Source organism: Taudactylus pleione, unplaced genomic scaffold (assembly GCF_031769625.1).
Source record: "Taudactylus pleione unplaced genomic scaffold, aTauple2 ptg000824l, whole genome shotgun sequence".
Taxonomy (NCBI): Eukaryota; Metazoa; Chordata; class Amphibia; order Anura; family Myobatrachidae; genus Taudactylus; species Taudactylus pleione.
In genome coordinates, this window is record NW_028285226.1 from 3,929,196 (window position 1) to 3,945,882 (window position 16,687).

The 16,687-nt window shown below is 46.2% G+C and overlaps 1 protein-coding gene across 1 annotated transcript in view; it reads right to left on the reverse strand.

Annotated features, from left to right (window-relative positions):
* Positions 1-16,454, reverse strand: part of LOC148474667 (fatty-acid amide hydrolase 1-like) — a gene marked incomplete at its 5' end in the record, with an annotated part of 42,939 nt that extends 26,485 nt beyond the window's left edge. The window contains 7 exons of the mRNA XM_088458287.1: positions 1,367-1,461; positions 3,113-3,238; positions 3,482-3,606; positions 5,735-5,775; positions 10,204-10,410; positions 11,747-11,880; positions 16,308-16,454. Coding sequence (XP_088314413.1) covers positions 1,367-1,461; positions 3,113-3,238; positions 3,482-3,606; positions 5,735-5,775; positions 10,204-10,410; positions 11,747-11,880; positions 16,308-16,454 — 875 coding nt within the window. The remainder of the gene's footprint in view (positions 1-1,366; positions 1,462-3,112; positions 3,239-3,481; positions 3,607-5,734; positions 5,776-10,203; positions 10,411-11,746; positions 11,881-16,307) is intronic.
* Positions 16,455-16,687: the final 233 nt, after the last annotated feature.

Genomic DNA, 16,687 nt, shown 5'->3' on the forward strand with positions numbered 1-16,687 from the left:
GTTTGCTACCACAAATTTGCGAGCAGTTCTGGCTATAAAATAACCCAGTGACGTGGTCAATGACGCTGCTGTTTTAAATATACACACCCATAAAACGCCCATTTTGACCTTTAAGCACGCCTGCGTTCGGATCTCCACTCCCCATTTTCAAGCTCCTTCCCCTGTTACCACCCACATACGCCTCATTCTGTCACTCAAAATAGCAGGCCCTCGCTATATTGCGTACCAACGATTTTCGGCCGCACTGACTGGTTCGCGCATGCGTACTAAAAACCGTACGCATGCGCAGATGTGCAAACATCGCTCGGAACGAGCGTACTGCCGCTAACGAGCGGCTCTGAATGAGGGCCAATGTTTTGTGGACAGATGAGTCCAAAATAGAGCTTTTTGGTTTAAATGAGAAGCATTATGTTTGGAGAAAGGAGAACACTGCATTCCAGCATAAAAACCTCATACCATCTGTGAAACACGGTGGTGGTGGTGGTATCATGGTTTGGGCCTGTTTTGCTGCATCTGGCCCAGGACGACTTGTCATCATTGATGAGACAATGTATTCTGAATTATACCAGAATATTCTAAGGAAAATGTCAGGACATCTGTCCATGAGCTGCGTCTCAATAGAACGTGGGTCATGCAGCAAGACAACGACCCAAAGAACACAAGTAATTTCACCAAAAAATGGTTAAAGAAGAATACATTTTAAGTTTTGGAATGGTCAAGTCAAAATCCTGACCTTAATCCAATCGAAACGTTGTGGAAAGACCTGAAGCGAACAGTTCATGGGAGGAAACCCACCAACATAACAGAGTTGAAGCTATTTTGTACGGGGAAATGGGGTAAAATTCCTCCAAACCGATGTTCAGGACTAATCATCAAGTATCGGAAACATTTAGAAGCAGTTATTGCTGCACAAGGGGGGTCACACCAGATACTGAAAGCAAAGGTTCACATACTGTTGGCACTTACAGATATGTGATATTGGATAATGTTCCTCAATGAACAAATGAGCACGTCTATTTTTTTGTCTCATTTGTTTGATTTGCTTCTCCTTCTTTACTTTTAGGACTCGTGTGAAAATCTGAGGTAGTTTTAGGCCAAATTTCAGCATAAATATAGAAAATTCTGAAGGGTTCACAAACTTTCAAACACCACTGTATCTCCAAGGCTTGGTACATCACCCTTTAGACTGTAAGCTACAACAGGGCAGGGACTGATATGAAACCCAAATATTCTCTGTACAGTGCTGAGTAAATTGGTGGTGTTATATAAATAAATGATTATTCTTCCAGGGTGCTATGTTTAAATGTATTTACCCCTCACCCTAATATCCAGCTTTCACTACTTGTACTCAGCACATGCCACTTACAACTTATCTGCTACGGTTTTCCCTTTGTCTCCAAGAAACGCCTTCCAGAGCAGCTCATATGCATAACCCACTCGTGGAGGCCTGAACAAGATGAGCTGAAAAGAAAAATTAAATTTTAATAATTTTATATAATCTAAAATTGGTGAAATATAAGTAATGTAAGCAGTAAATGTAGAAGTGAAGAGGAAATTGTTGTTGGAATACTACAACAATTCTAGTCTTAACATTGCTTAAGTAGTTACACTGGAGGTACTGCAGGTGGTGCTGTTACCAACATGTTACTAGATGGTCTTTCAGTCTAGTGCAAATCGACTCCATGTTAGTTGCTAGTTATGCTGTGTCTGTATGGTGAGAAACCAGCACTGTTCATACTACAGTTTTGCTTCATAAACCTTCTATGTTTGTTTGATGACTGATCAAAGAAGCACGGTTATAGGACCAGGCACCATGTATCCCAGTCACCATACCTGGCACGAGAATACTGCAAAGGGCATGTGGGATGCACTGCAGAAGCTGCATGAATGATCCAGTTTAAACAGAAAATTATTCCTAAAAAAACTTTACCAAATGAGACTTGGCAAAGCAAAGGACACTCAGAAGCATGTAAATGCAATACAGGAGACAGTCTATAGGTGAGGATAGAAAGTGCAATAATGTAGTACAGGTTGAGTCTCCCATATCCAAATATTCTGAAATACGGAATATTACGAAATATGGAATTTGTTTTGCATGACTGAGATATTGAAACCTATACTTTTTGATGGTTCAATGTACACAAAGTATGGTTAAGGCACAAAATTATTAAAAATATTGTATAAAATTACCTGCAGGCTGTGTGTATAAGGTGTATATAAAACATAAATGCAGTCTGTTTAGATTTGGGTCCCATTCCCAAGATATTTCATTATGGTATGCAATTATTCCAAAATACGGAATATTCTAGTAAGGACATTTATGTGCTTACCTGTTAAATCCTTTTCTTCAATTCCATAGGACACAGGCTTTACGCTTGGTATAGGTTGGTGAGTAGGAGTCTAGGCACCAAATAGTTAAAACTCTTTACCCATGAGCCCCTGCTCCCTCACCCCCATGACCCTCTCCCAGCCACAGGCAACTAAGTTAAGTTAACATGCCTAAAGCAAGAAGGAGGAGAAGGAAGAACGAGTCACATACAGGTCCAAAAACAAAGCAGATGCGGACAGGAGAAGCAGAGCAGTCCCACATAAATCTCCTTTTCTTCTTTCTCCATAGGGGACACAGGCTTTACCCTGGGATGTCCCAAAGCTAATCTCCTAAGTGATGGAACGCTCCTGAGCTGCGCTGAGAACTCTTCTCACAAAAGTACCAACAGAAGAGGCGAAGGTATCAAAGGAATAGAACTTCACAAAGGTATGGGCAGAGGACCACTTGACAGCTTTACAAAGTTGCTTCACAGAGGCGCCATGTCGAACTGCCCCCCCCCCAAAAAAAAAAAAATATATATATATATATAGTAAATACTGCTAGTGCATGCATGATAATGTACCAGATTAAGAACAGCTATGCATTATAGAAAATACATCATAGTCCTGTGAATTATAACATATGTATAATGTTTAATTCAAGTGCACAGCTTGGAACCTGATCCCTAGAGGAGAGATTGTCCCCCAGGCAGTAGGGCCCACCAGGGGTTTGCTCTGTACCTTTGTGGGCCAGTCTTAACCTTGACATGTACCAGAAAGGGCCCCATCTACGTGCTCCTCTCACCTTGTGTCCAGCATCCTCTAGAAGATGTTTGGTTTCTAGAAGAACTCTTCTCATACCGGGGTTCGCCTGGAAATATCCGTCCTCTTCATAATATCCAATTCGGAGAGGTTTGGTAGAGGAGTAAATCTATAGAACAAAGATCAGCGAGATGAGGGTGTGCCGTAGTGCTGGTCACTAAGTGAATTATAAATTCTGTACTAAGCTCCCAAAAGATATACCCCGTTTTCTGCTGTAAACATGATATTATTATGGTTTTCTGTGGAAATCGGTATAAATCTTACTCCTCCCATGGGAACATCAGAGTTAGGGAGCCCTTCCCCTATCCCCATACACTCCTCACCTATTATATATGTGTGTGTGTCTCATTACCTCCTCATTGAAATGAAGGGGTGGCAAATTTGGGTCCAGGCGAAAAAACTCATCACACCATAGAGCCCTCATGGAAAGTACCAGAGCGTCCACATCTCTCGCCATAGGTCCTGTGCATAGTGACACTGAAATAACAGATACATAATAAATGTTCACCGTTCTTACACTCCATCGCAGTCTGGGCAATAGGAGATACCAAAAAAATGTCCGACCCCAATATAATGTATTACTATCTGTGCAACAGACATGCAACAAATGCGTACCTCTTATATCCTATTATTATCATAGAAATAACACACATGCAACACATGTATACAGTACCTGTTACATCCTATTACTGTCATAGATATAACACACACATTGTACAAATATGCACCCTCTCTTACATGTTTTTAATGTCACCATTGACTCCCATTAAAAGTGTACCCCTCTTGTACCCTATTACCCTCACTGAAGTAACAGACATATAATACTCTGTGCTGTGTACCGGTATCTCAGTTTACAGCACTAAGGAGCAGATGACTGGGGTCACAGAGCATGAGCCCAGCGATCAGCTGACAGGAGTCCCGAAGGAGCTCACTGATCACCAGCCCCTGGTGCAGGTGAGTGTTATTTATTTATTTATTTTATTCTGATTATTTTTCTATGTAATCAGCCTGTGGTCTATCAGACACACATGGCTGATTACAGAAGCCTGCTCCGGGCCCTGCTTTTCCTGTCAGCAGGCAGGGAAGGCTGAGCTGGAGATGGGAAAATGGGGGAAAAGCCTGCATAACACCATCTCTAAATAGCGTTCTTATAGCAGGACTCCATCCCCTGCATCTTTTCACAATTTCTTTTAGTAATCTGAAACAGATCACATTTTCCCTTCCAAGTATGGGAAAGGCGATATGCCTACTAAAACAGTGCAAATTTAAGGGCTGTGGAGTAGTTTTTATGAAAACTGCTCCAAAAGCTCTTTAATACATTTAAGTTATACTAAAATAATGTAAAAAGGGTGTGAAAAAAACAGTTTTCACATTATTTTAGTAAAAAATAATATTGATAAATATGCCCGTTAATAACAGAATCAACCAACCCCTAAACCCCAAAGTGGAGTGTAAATCTGGGCTTACACCGTCAGATAAAATGTCTGTCAGTGTATGGCTCACAATATCTGCTTTCCTCTCTTGGGGAGGAAACATTTACCCGTTCCTCTGCTGAGAAGGAATGGGAAATATTGAGTGGTCGGCCGCGGCCAGGGCCGGTGCAAGGTTTCAGGGCGCCCTAGGCAAAGGTTCACAATGCAGCCCCTGTTTTCCCCAAACCCTCCGCCCAGCTCACAGACACATACACAGCACCCTAATAATATTCACATGACCCGAATTAAAGGGATGATTCCCCCTGCAGTGCCCCCAGTAGAAAGTGCCCCTGTAGTGCACCCAGTTGTAATGCCCTTGTAGTGCCCCCAATAGTAATGCTCCCTGCAGTGCCACCAGTAGTAATGCCCCTTGAAGTGCCCCCAGTAGTAAGGGCCCCTGTAGTGCTCCCAATAGTGCCCCCAGTAGTAAGGCCCCAGTAGTGCCCCCAATAGTAAGGCCCCTGTAGTGCCCCCATATGATGCCCCCAGTAGTAAGCCCACTGTAGTGCCCCCATATGATGCCCCCAGTAGTGCCCCCTGTAGTAAGACAGCACCCCTCCCCCCTTACCTTAAACTCCATTCCGGTGCCTGCTGCCGTCCGTCCCCGGTGCCCGCTCTTCGGAAGTATGTGAGTAACGTCATCATGATGTCACTCCCATATTGCACTGCGGGACCCGGAAGCCAGACCTCAGGAGTGAGCTCCGTCCTCCGGCTGGCGCCAGGGGGGGGGGGAGAGAGGAGCCAGGCGCCCGCTGGTAATACAATCTCAGCGGGCGCCTGGCAAATGGAGGATGCATGGTTTGCGATCGCTGGGCCGGCGGGCCCCCACAGCAATCGCACCCCCTGCACCCTCCGTAGTTAGGGCGGACTCAGAAGCGCCCTCCAGTGGTCGGCGCCCCTAGGCAGCTGCCTAAGCTTGCCTAGTGGAAGAGCCGGCCCTGGCCGCAGCAGTGCATGTTGGAAGATTTATTGGTCACAATACTCTATGCAATTATCGGCCTATTCCACCGATAATCTACATATTGGGCTGATAATTGCATAATTTATGCCCGCCATAACATACAATATTAAATTAAACCAACCAGATACAATTTCCAACATCTATTCATCCACAAATAATATGCAAATTTTACCTGCAGTCATTCCATCAATGCACGCACGGACTCCACGAAGGCTGCAAAATGAAATATTATATATTATATAGGGCTAACAATTAATATTTAACTTTAAATCCTGACTACATGTCTTTAGTGTAAATTGATGTTATTTCATCTACCATGATTGAATATTGTGCTAGAAATTAATATACCGTATATACTCGAGTATAAGCCGAGTCTTTCAGCACATTTTTTGTGCTGAAAAAGCACCCCCCTCGGCTTATACTCGAGTCATGCCCGCATTGTACGCTGCTGAGTAGCGTACCATGTGGGCCGCGGTGCAGACTGTGTCACTGTGACACAGCCTGCACCACGTGTGTAGCGCTGACCAGACGGAGTTCGGTCAGCACTACACACTGCTAAACACACAGCCGCCGGAGCCGGCAGCTATGTGTTTGGTGTAATCAGCAGCCGCTGAGAGTCTGTCAGACTCTCAGCGGCTACTGCTGCTCCCACTGCGGGAGCCATCTTCCGGCTCCCGCAGTGGGTAATGGGAGAGACGTCGTCATGACGACGTCTCTCCCATTATGCAAAGCGGCGGAGGAGCCTGTAGCAGCGTCGGGACCAGGAGCGGGGTTACAGGTAAGTGTTTGTGTTTTTTAACATTTCTTTCTACTGGGGGGGCTACTACCGGGGTGTACTACCAGGGGGGGATATCGCTACTGGGGGCACTACCAGAGGGGGGGATTAATAATGGGGGAACTACCAGGGGGGGGGATGTTGCTACTGGGGGCACTACCAGGGAGGGGGGGAATACTGGGGGCACTACCAGGGGGGATGTTGCTACTGGGGGCACTACCATGGGGGGTTAATACTGGGGGAACTACCAGGGGGGGATATTGGTCCTGGGTGCACTACCAGGGGGGGGATTAATATTGGGGGCACTACCAGGGGGGATGTTGCTACTGGGGGCACTACCAGGGGGGGGATTAATACTGGGGGCACTACCAGGGGGGATATTGCTACTGGGGGCACTACCAGGGGGGGTATTACTACTGGGGGCACTACGAGGGGGGGATATTACTACTGGGGGCACTAAGAGGGGGGGATATTACTACTGGGGGCACTACCAGGGGGGGATTACTACTGGGGGCACTACCAGGGGGGGGATTACTACTGGGGGCACTACCAGGGGGGGATTACTACTGGGGGCACTACCAGGGGGGGATTACTACTGGGGACAGTACCAGAGGGGGGATTACTACCAGTAGCTGCTGCATTTCCCCCCCTAGGCTTATACTCAAGTCAATAAGTTTTCCCAGTTTTTTGTGGTAAAATTAGGTACCTCGGCTTATATTCGGGTCGACTTATACTCGAGTATATACGGTAATCCCATCCATCTTGACCAAATATTGTTCTAGAAACTGATATTACCGTACCTACAATTCTCTGACCATGCATTCTGCTAGAAATTCATATTCTCATATACTGTACGAATCGGTCCAGTTGTAAATAGTTTATGCACCATTATTTGTGCTGGGTTACCTGGGGAATTGGGTCTAACGGGAACCTTGGAATTCACTAGGAATCCCCTGCAAAAGAAGTGATGGACATTAGCCCAGGGAACTCTGCTCATGGCAGCTACTGATGAAGAGGAGGAGGATCAGAAACTGGTGAGGGGCTGGCAGCACTTTGTCATAGTCCATATAGATTCGCCCATTTCTACCCACTGTACATTCTTGGGAATTGCTCCAGGATCTGCTCAACGATTTCAGTTTGTGGATTGTGTACTTAAAAGAAAAAGTTGCTACCTACAGCATAAAATTAAATGTTTTGTTTTGGAATATATTGGTCAAGAATGATTCACTACAGTTTGTGGGCCGCACCATAAGACCATTGCACACCCGTTTTATGCTACATAGAAGAATTTTCAATAAATATCCAGACAAATTACATTATATCAGAATGGTTCTCTAAAAAATGCTTCCATCAAAGGAATTGAGGGCATGATTCACTACCTTAAGCAATTACATATGCAATAGCAATTACGCACGCAGTTCAACTACGATAGTATGCTAATACATTGCGATCACAATGCCCTCGCAGCACTTCCCAAGGAGGCCCACTATACTCAGCACACATCCGTAATGTTTAGCAAGCCTGCAAAACCATCGGTACAATCGAGTACCATCGCAGCCTCACGCACATCAGAAATTGCTAACAACCATGCACACTATGAGATCTCAGACTGCGTAGGCCATCGCAGTGGATAATTAATGCACGCCCCAGCAACGGCGTTCAAATGCACTGGCACACCACCGTTCGCCTCCCCACAGTCCCGATAATAATTGGCCGATTGGGTGCATAATCGCAGTTGCGTAAGGTAGTGAATCAGCCCCCGGGAACATTAAAGTGACCAATAGGGGAGGAGATCGCTGTAGCCTTTTCTGTAAGAGAGAAGCCTATTGGATTTTTTGGCTACAGATCCTCACCCGTTTGGGACTGAATGACACTATAGAATTAAACAATCTCTAGGAATTTTAATTACTAGGATATTGCTTGATGTCTGGAATTAATTTTATGTTTTTGTTGAATTTTCTTCTCTCGACTACTAATTATATATATATCGCTGAACATCAAAACAAATTATATTTTCATTGAACACTAAAACATATCTTCTCCACTATTTTATTAATGACCAGCCCCATGGAATGGGCAGGTTCTCCATCTGAATATGAGTATGCGAGCAGTCAGGGGCGTTTCTAGAGAGGAGGGGGCCCGTGTGCAGTCTCCGACACGGGCCCTCTCCTCTCTCTCCGGTGAGTTGTGCGCGGCCAGCGCCGAAGTTATAGACTCTGGGCACTAGGGTGTGCCCAGAGTCTATAGAGTTTGCACAGGTCACCAGGAAAATGGGTGTGCAGTGCGGGGCCCCCCTGGACCCAGGGGCCCGTGTACCCCGCACACCCTGCACCCATTGTAGATACGCCCCTGCGAGCGGTTCAGCGTCTTTGCACTTAACCCCATGCAACGACACTCCCAGACTGGCCCGGCATGGATGGTGGACTCGAGTTCATTCCTGAGTGGGTGGTGAGCAGTATTGCCGATGGAAATTTTGCATTGAATCATGTGGTAACCAGCCTACACTGTCCTATACTTGGTACCAGTACACCTGTAACTGAGGGTCCTTTTAATGTTTTTATGCAATTAAAACATTTATGCACTATGGAGCGCCCCCTATCTTTCTTTTTAATTTAGTGATATATATTTATATATTAACAAGTATATTGGCCCCGGCATATGCTATCACCTCCCCAGCTTTACTCCACCCTGCCCCAGCAGTGTTGTAGCTGCTCGTACTGTTCTCACCCGCCTCCCTCTGATACTAGGCAGGGGAATAGCGAGGGTGGTTCCAGTGGAGCATGAGCTCTGGGCGCCAAAATGGACAGAGGGTGCCATCCAGGTTTCCCGGAATTCATGGGGCGCTGCACAGTATGACGGCCGCCTGTTAGTTTTATCTCGGTTAGTTTGCTCTACATCCTAAATAAGTTACGGATTGGAGATCCGTTTCTACATTTTATGCTCCCTCAAGCTGCCCAGATTGTCCCCCTCCGCCCCCCCCCTCCTCTGTGATCATCTTCTATCACCTCTCCTTTACTGTCAGATTCATAACATTCACTTCTCACCTCTTTAATTCCCTCCCCTATCTACCATGGGATCGGCTCTTTGCCCCTCCCCTCTCCGTTCTTATTGGCTTCTGTCACCACCCCTCTCCTTTTCTTATTGGCAGGTATGAGTTTTAAAAAAAGTCACTGCTTTGCTATGTAAAGTAATGAGGTGTTCCTAGGCATGACCACAAAGTGTTATTTGAAAGATCTTTTAAAAGATACTGTATTAGGAGACCTGGAATAATAGTGGTAGACAGAACATGGTTAGCTGTACTCACATTAATATAGGTGCAATGTATATTTGTGAAGTAGGAACATAGCTAAGAAGGGAGCTTCCCATAGGTGATCAGAATATATAATACTATCTCCTCTATTGACTAATAACAATGATGCAAATATGATAAAAGCTAGATCCTAGGTGCTATACATAAATAAAGCAGTGCCAAATGAGCTACCCCTTAATGTCAGACAGTGCATTACCGAAGCATTCTATTCCCCCAATGGGACCTCAGCGCCCGATGTGATACTGCCACTTGTTGCTGTTTTTATCTTCACTTCAGTATTCCCCTGCAGGCTGGCCATACCCCACTGGCACAGTTGAGTACAGGGAGGGGGCACTACGACATGCACTTTCTCCGGGCGTCATGGTTCCACACTACTCCTCTGATACTAGGTACCCCGTTCCCGGGGTCTGGTCCTCCTTTGCTACGTCTGTTCCTTCGCCCTAGCAATGGGAGCGGTTAGGGCTCACACATCGGCATACACTCCGTGTGCATTGAGGAGACGGGACAGACCGTAGGAAATTATTATAGCAATATATACAGGAGGAATAGGGCTCACCTCTGTCTGCTTGAAGTTGGCTTAAATCCAGCAATTCCACAAACACTGGACGGGAGGTGAATGCTGCCAGCAAGGTCACTTCCAATACTAAGAATTGAACCTCCACCACCAATCAATGCCCCCTCCCCACCGGAAGATCCTGATACCCCCTTGGCTCTGTTATGGGGGTTTAGTGTGTGTCCGTATATTGGGTTACTGGTTTCACAGCTACAGTAGGAGAAAGCGGTAGAGAGTATTATGTAATAGTACATAGCATTGGAATAAATTCCTAATACAGAAAATGTATATAATGGATGCGTGATTAGAATATTCAGCAAAGGGTGGAAATTATATATTATGTGCATATAAGAGTTTCATATAACAAGAGTAGATTTTACAGTCCAGTGTTTTCCATGTGCAGACTGTTGGTAAAGAGTTGTGTATGCATTACCTTACCCATGATCCTCTGCCAGTAGTGGATGGACATGTATAAATCCTGTTTAAATCCCCTTTAACCGGGTACACACTAGATGATATTGTGGATCGGACTATATATCGTCCACATCGGGCAGTGTGCATCCACTATGTCACTGACGATGCTGGCTCCTGGGCATCGTCAGCGTAGTCACCCATCGGACCTGCATGCAGGTCCAACAGGGAATATCGTCAGCTGGGGGCCATGCTGCCGAATGGCCCCCGAAGTCACTCCCGGCATACTCACTTGCCGATGTCAGAACTGCCACCTGGATCCGCCTTACTTGACATCGGCTGGGTACTCATCGTTAAGTGTGTAGCCAGCATAAGACTGTGCACTGCTTAGTGGACTGTGCCCCATAGTAAGGGTGACTGTTAGCTGCACTCCAGGGCAAGGAACAATAAATGATCTTTCCAATCCCATGGGATCTATGTGTAAAGAGTGTGAGATAATAGAAGTGCAATGAATTGAGTTTAAGTAGTTTAAAATCCAACCGCAACCAAACTACTAAGAAGTCTATATCAGTATGATCAGTGCCTCAATGGAGTTCAAGCCCAACAGGATAGTTCTGACCTTGTCTGACAGGATGGACGAGGAGATGAGGACTAATAGTACAGATACAGGACCCGAATATAAGTCACACTCAGGTCCGAATGCGGCCACATTCAGAATATTGACTGTGTATGGGCAGTCAGCTACTTATCAGGCTTATAGAGAGAGAGCAGCGGATACGAGATACAATAAGCGGAGTTTCAAGTGGGAGATGAGCTGAGCTAGACACATGTGGAACTACAGTAGTGTTTCCCATCCTCAGTCCTCAGAGTTCCCTAACAGTACGTTGTTCAGACTAGAAGATCTGGAAAACATGCACTGTTGATGGTCCCCGAGGAATGAAGTTGGGAAACTTGAACTATAGAGATACTGGGGCTTATGTAGATTTGGACACATTTTGTGCAGTTTGCATGGGATGAGTCTGAGCCACGTGGAACACTGAATAGGCAGCTAGGTACACTGCCATCGAGCACCCACATCACATAGACCTGTGGATAGGAACTACCAGCAGAAACAGCAGATACTTCTTGAATTTACCATAAAAGAGTCTGAGGAACATTTGTCTTGGCAAACACAATGGCTCCTTGTTTCTTAAAAACCTTTACCAGGACTCTGTCCTCTTCCTCCACCTCTTCGAGGTACTGCACAAGGCCGCCAGTGGAAGGATGGCCCTGAAAATCCAACAAAGGTGCTGTTAAAAGGGCGTCCGTGCTTCACAGGTGAGTCAGTTTGAGCCTTTTATTAAGGGTTCTATTCATTATCACTTATATCTACAAAAGTAGGTGAAAATTGACATTTTCACCTGCTTTTGTAGAAAATAAGTTTTCAGGCCATCCATCAAAAAGGTAATGCAGGAGACATCACAGATATGTCCCGCTTACCCTCCTCTCGGGGAATGCCCGCTGTTCCCATACACTAGTATCACATCTATCTCCTACTTACCTTCCTTCCTTCCTCTCGCGGAATGGCCCACTGTCCCCATATACTAGTATCACAGATATCTCCTGCTTACCCTCCTCGCGGGGAATAGCCCGCTGTCCCCATACACTAGTATCACATTTATCTCCTACTTACCTTCCTTCCTTCCTCTCGCAGAATGGCCCTCTGTCCCCATATACTAGTATCACAGATATCTCCTGCTTACCCTCCTCGCGGGGAATGGCCCGCTGTCCCCATACACTAGTATCCATCCTCTCTGGGAATGGTCCGCTGTCCCCATACACTAGTATCACATCTATCTCCTACTTACCTTCCTTCCTTCCTCTCATGGAATGGGCCGCTTTCCCCATACACTAGTATCACAGATATCTCCTGCTTATCCTCCTCTCAGGGAATGGCCCGCTGTCCCCATACACTAGTATCACATCCTCTCGGGGAATGGTCCGCTGTCCCCATACACTAGTATCACATCTATCTCCTACTTACCTTCCTTCTTTCCTCTCGTGGAATGGGCCGCTTTCCCCATATACTAGTATCACAGATATCTCCTGCTTATCCTCCTCTCAGGGAATGGCCCGCTGTCCCTATATACTAGTATCACAGATATCTCCTGCTTACCCTCCTCTTGGGGAATGGCCCTCTGTCCCCATATACTAGTATCACAGATATCTCCTGCTTACCCTCCTCGCGGGGAATGGCCCGCTGTCCCCATACACTAGTATCACATCTATCTCCTACTTACCTTCCTTCCTTCCTCTCGCAGAATGGCCCTCTGTCCCCATATACTAGTATCACAGATATCTCCTGCTTACCCTCCTCGCGGGGAATGGCCCGCTGTCGCCATACACTAGTATCCATCCTCTCTGGGAATGGTCCGCTGTCCCCATACACTAGTATCACGTCTATCTCCTACTTACCTTCCTTCTTTCCTCTCGTGGAATGGGCCGCTTTCCCCATATACTAGTATCACAGATATCTCCTGCTTATCCTCCTCTCAGGGAATGGCCCGCTGTCCCTATATACTAGTATCACAGATATCTCCTGCTTACCCTCCTCTTGGGGAATGGCCCTCTGTCCCCATATACTAGTATCACAGATATCTCCTGCTTACCCTCCTCGCGGGGAATGGCCCGCTGTCCCCATACACTAGTATCACATCTATCTCCTACTTACCTTGCTTCCTTCCTCTCGCAGAATGGCCCTCTGTCCCCATATACTAGTATCACAGATATCTCCTGCTTACCCTCCTCGTGGGGAATGGCCCGCTGTCCCCATACACTAGTATCCATCCTCTCTGGGAATGGTCCGCTGTCCCCATACACTAGTATCACATCTATCTCCTACTTACCTTCCTTCTTTCCTCTCGTGGAATGGGCCGCTTTCCCCATACACTAGTATCACAGATATCTCCTGCTTATCCTCCTCTCAGGGAATGGCCCGCTGTCCCCATACACTAGTATCACATCCTCTCGGGGAATGGTCCGCTGTCCCCATACACTAGTATCACATCTATCTCCTACTTACCTTCCTTCTTTCCTCTCGTGGAATGGGCCGCTTTCCCCATATACTAGTATCACAGATATCTCCTGCTTATCCTCCTCTCAGGGAATGGCCCGCTGTCCCTATATACTAGTATCACAGATATCTCCTGCTTACCCTCCTCTTGGGGAATGGCCCTCTGTCCCCATATACTAGTATCACAGATATCTCCTGCTTACCCTCCTCGCGGGGAATGGCCCGCTGTCCCCATACACTAGTATCACATCTATCTCCTACTTACCTTCCTTCCTTCCTCTCGCAGAATGGCCCTCTGTCCCCATATACTAGTATCACAGATATCTCCTGCTTACCCTCCTCACGGGGAATGGCCCGTTGTCCCCATACACTAGTATCCATCCTCTCTGGGAATGGTCCGCTGTCCCCATACACTAATATCACATCTATCTCCTACTTACCTTCCTTCTTTCCTCTCGTGGAATGGGCCGCTTTCCCCATATACTAGTATCACAGATATCTCCTGCTTATCCTCCTCTCAGGGAATGGCCCGCTGTCTCTATATACTAGTATCACAGATGTCTCCTGCTTACCTTTCTCTCCCGATGTGGCCCGCTGTCCCCATACACTAGTATAACAGAAATCTCCTACTTACCTTCCTCTCAGGGAATGGCCCGCTGTCCCCATACACTAGTATGAGTAGACAAATTCATTGAGCGCCGGAAATACTATATTATTGGAGCTTGCCTGCGGGAGCATTCGCCATCTTCAGATGATATTTGCTCCCGCTCGCAGCGCACACCTCGCTCCTCCATATTGGAAGGAGTTCCGGGTTGCAAAGAGGGATCCGAAACCCGTTTGGCTGCTTCCGCCAGACGCCGTGGGCTTTTGTGCGCGAGTGTGAACTCTAGTTCACGTAGGCGCACTAGTTTCACTGCTCCTAAAGACTCGGAGAGACAGGAGATTTTTGGATCAGCTGTCTCCTCGTTGGAGCAATGATGATTTGCTTCGGCACTTGCTGCAAGTTGGATTGTTATATATTGGGTTATCTGATGGTATAGTAGTGAGTGTGTACCAAATTATAATTTACAATTTTTACATTATTTAAGCCCTAAGATCCTGATTCAGAATTTCCCTCAAGGCTGCCGAAGCCGCTGTCACATTGCGTGGTCTAAAATAAATGCAAATCTTCTCCTGTATTCAAATTTGGCAGAACCACCCCTATCCGTCTGTTGGTGACAGCAGTCGTCATCACTATCAGCACGCATTAACACCAGCCCGATACCTGCACGTTCATTTGTGAATAGCCCACAATACAGCCTACATGCCCCCAGCCCCCCCCCCCCCCTCCACCCAGGACACTCAGATGAGTGGTAGTGCAATGCAGATGAGAATAGTCAGTAGCATGGGAGGGGGAGGAGGTGACAAAGTGGGAGGAGCACAAAAGCAGGGTTCCAGTCAATAGATATCATTCTAACCTGCTACATGCTCCTTCCTCCCCGTCTACCCCATCTGTGTCACCCCTGTTTGTCTTCTCCCTTTTAGAGTGTAAGCTCTTACGAGCAGGGCCCTCTACCCTCTTGTGCTTCTCCTTACTTTAGTTTCATCTACTTCTTACTCACCACAAGGGCACCTAACACTTGGTTGCTTATGCTTTGTTGCAGAGCTGTAACTAGACTTTTTGGTGCCCTGTGCCAAAAAGAGCATTGGCGCCCCCCTCATTTTTCAAATAATGCACCCAAAAAAGGGCCATGGCTTCATGGGGAAGGGCCAGGGATGAGATAGGAGAGGCCAGGAGATGCTGGGGATGAAATAAGAGGAAGAATGATAATAAACAGAAATTTGACAGGCCCAAACAGCGCCCCCTGACCTGTGGTGCCCTGTGCGATGGCACCGGCCACACTACCCTAGCTACGGCCCTGCTCTGTTGCTTATCTGGGTATTATGGTCGCTAATGTAGCAATATATATTATCCATGTCCTGGTCCTGTATTGTATTGTTCTGTAAGTCGCTTGTCTACAATTTGTTTATGTACTTGGTAAGGCGCTGCGGAACATTTGTGGCACCATATAAATAAATGATAATAATAATAATAATAATAGCTATGAAAAAGGTTGACAATGTTAGACAGGCAATAGGTTGACAAGGACAAAAGGTCGACACAGAAAAGGTCGACATGGATAAAGGTTGACAAGGTCAAGATGTTGACCCTAATATGGTCGGCACTTTTTTTTTTTTAAGGTTAGACACTTTCCGGATGGTTAGGGATAGGCACTTGAAGGGACCGTTCGGGTTACGCACTTACCTCGACGGTTACGGTTAGGCACCATGAGGGAGAGTTAGGTACCAAGAGGAGGGTTACAGATAGGGTTTAGAAAATAAATGTCTACTATTTTTGTGTTAACCATTTGACCCTGTCGACATTTTGTACCTGTCGACCTCCATCCATGTTAACCTTTTCTGTGTTGACCTTTTGTCCCTGTCAACCTATTGTCTGTCTAACACCTGTTGTCTATTTTATTCTTGACTATCTTTTATACCAAGCCCAGGTGACAGTCAGAGGAAGAGCAGAGAAGGTGAGAGGGAGTGTGTTCTGAGATGGGGTCGGAGATGTAGCAGCGGGAGGAGTGATGCCCTGTGACATAATATATAATATAATAGTTACCTGATAACCGACATGTTCCTTTATAGAGATGGGGATTCCGTACAGTGGACCCTTTTCCTCTTTCTCTAGAAGTCCTTTGAGCTGGGCCTCTATGTCCGGCATAAAAAAGGTCACGCAGTTCAGATTGTCATTTACTTCCAGCGCCTGTGTGAGAAGATATTAATCAGAGTCTAATGCGATCACTTTACTTATACATATCGCAGGGACGGGATCCTATCGGAGCCCCCTGTCCCTGTCTGTGAAGATTGATACTTCTGGATGATACTTAATTGTTATTGGCGCGAATAGCGGAGATAAGAAATTATAATTATTGGGTCATAAGCCCAATAATGAATAAATGGACACCTTAATGAAGCAAAGAATGCTCATGTATCTTTGCT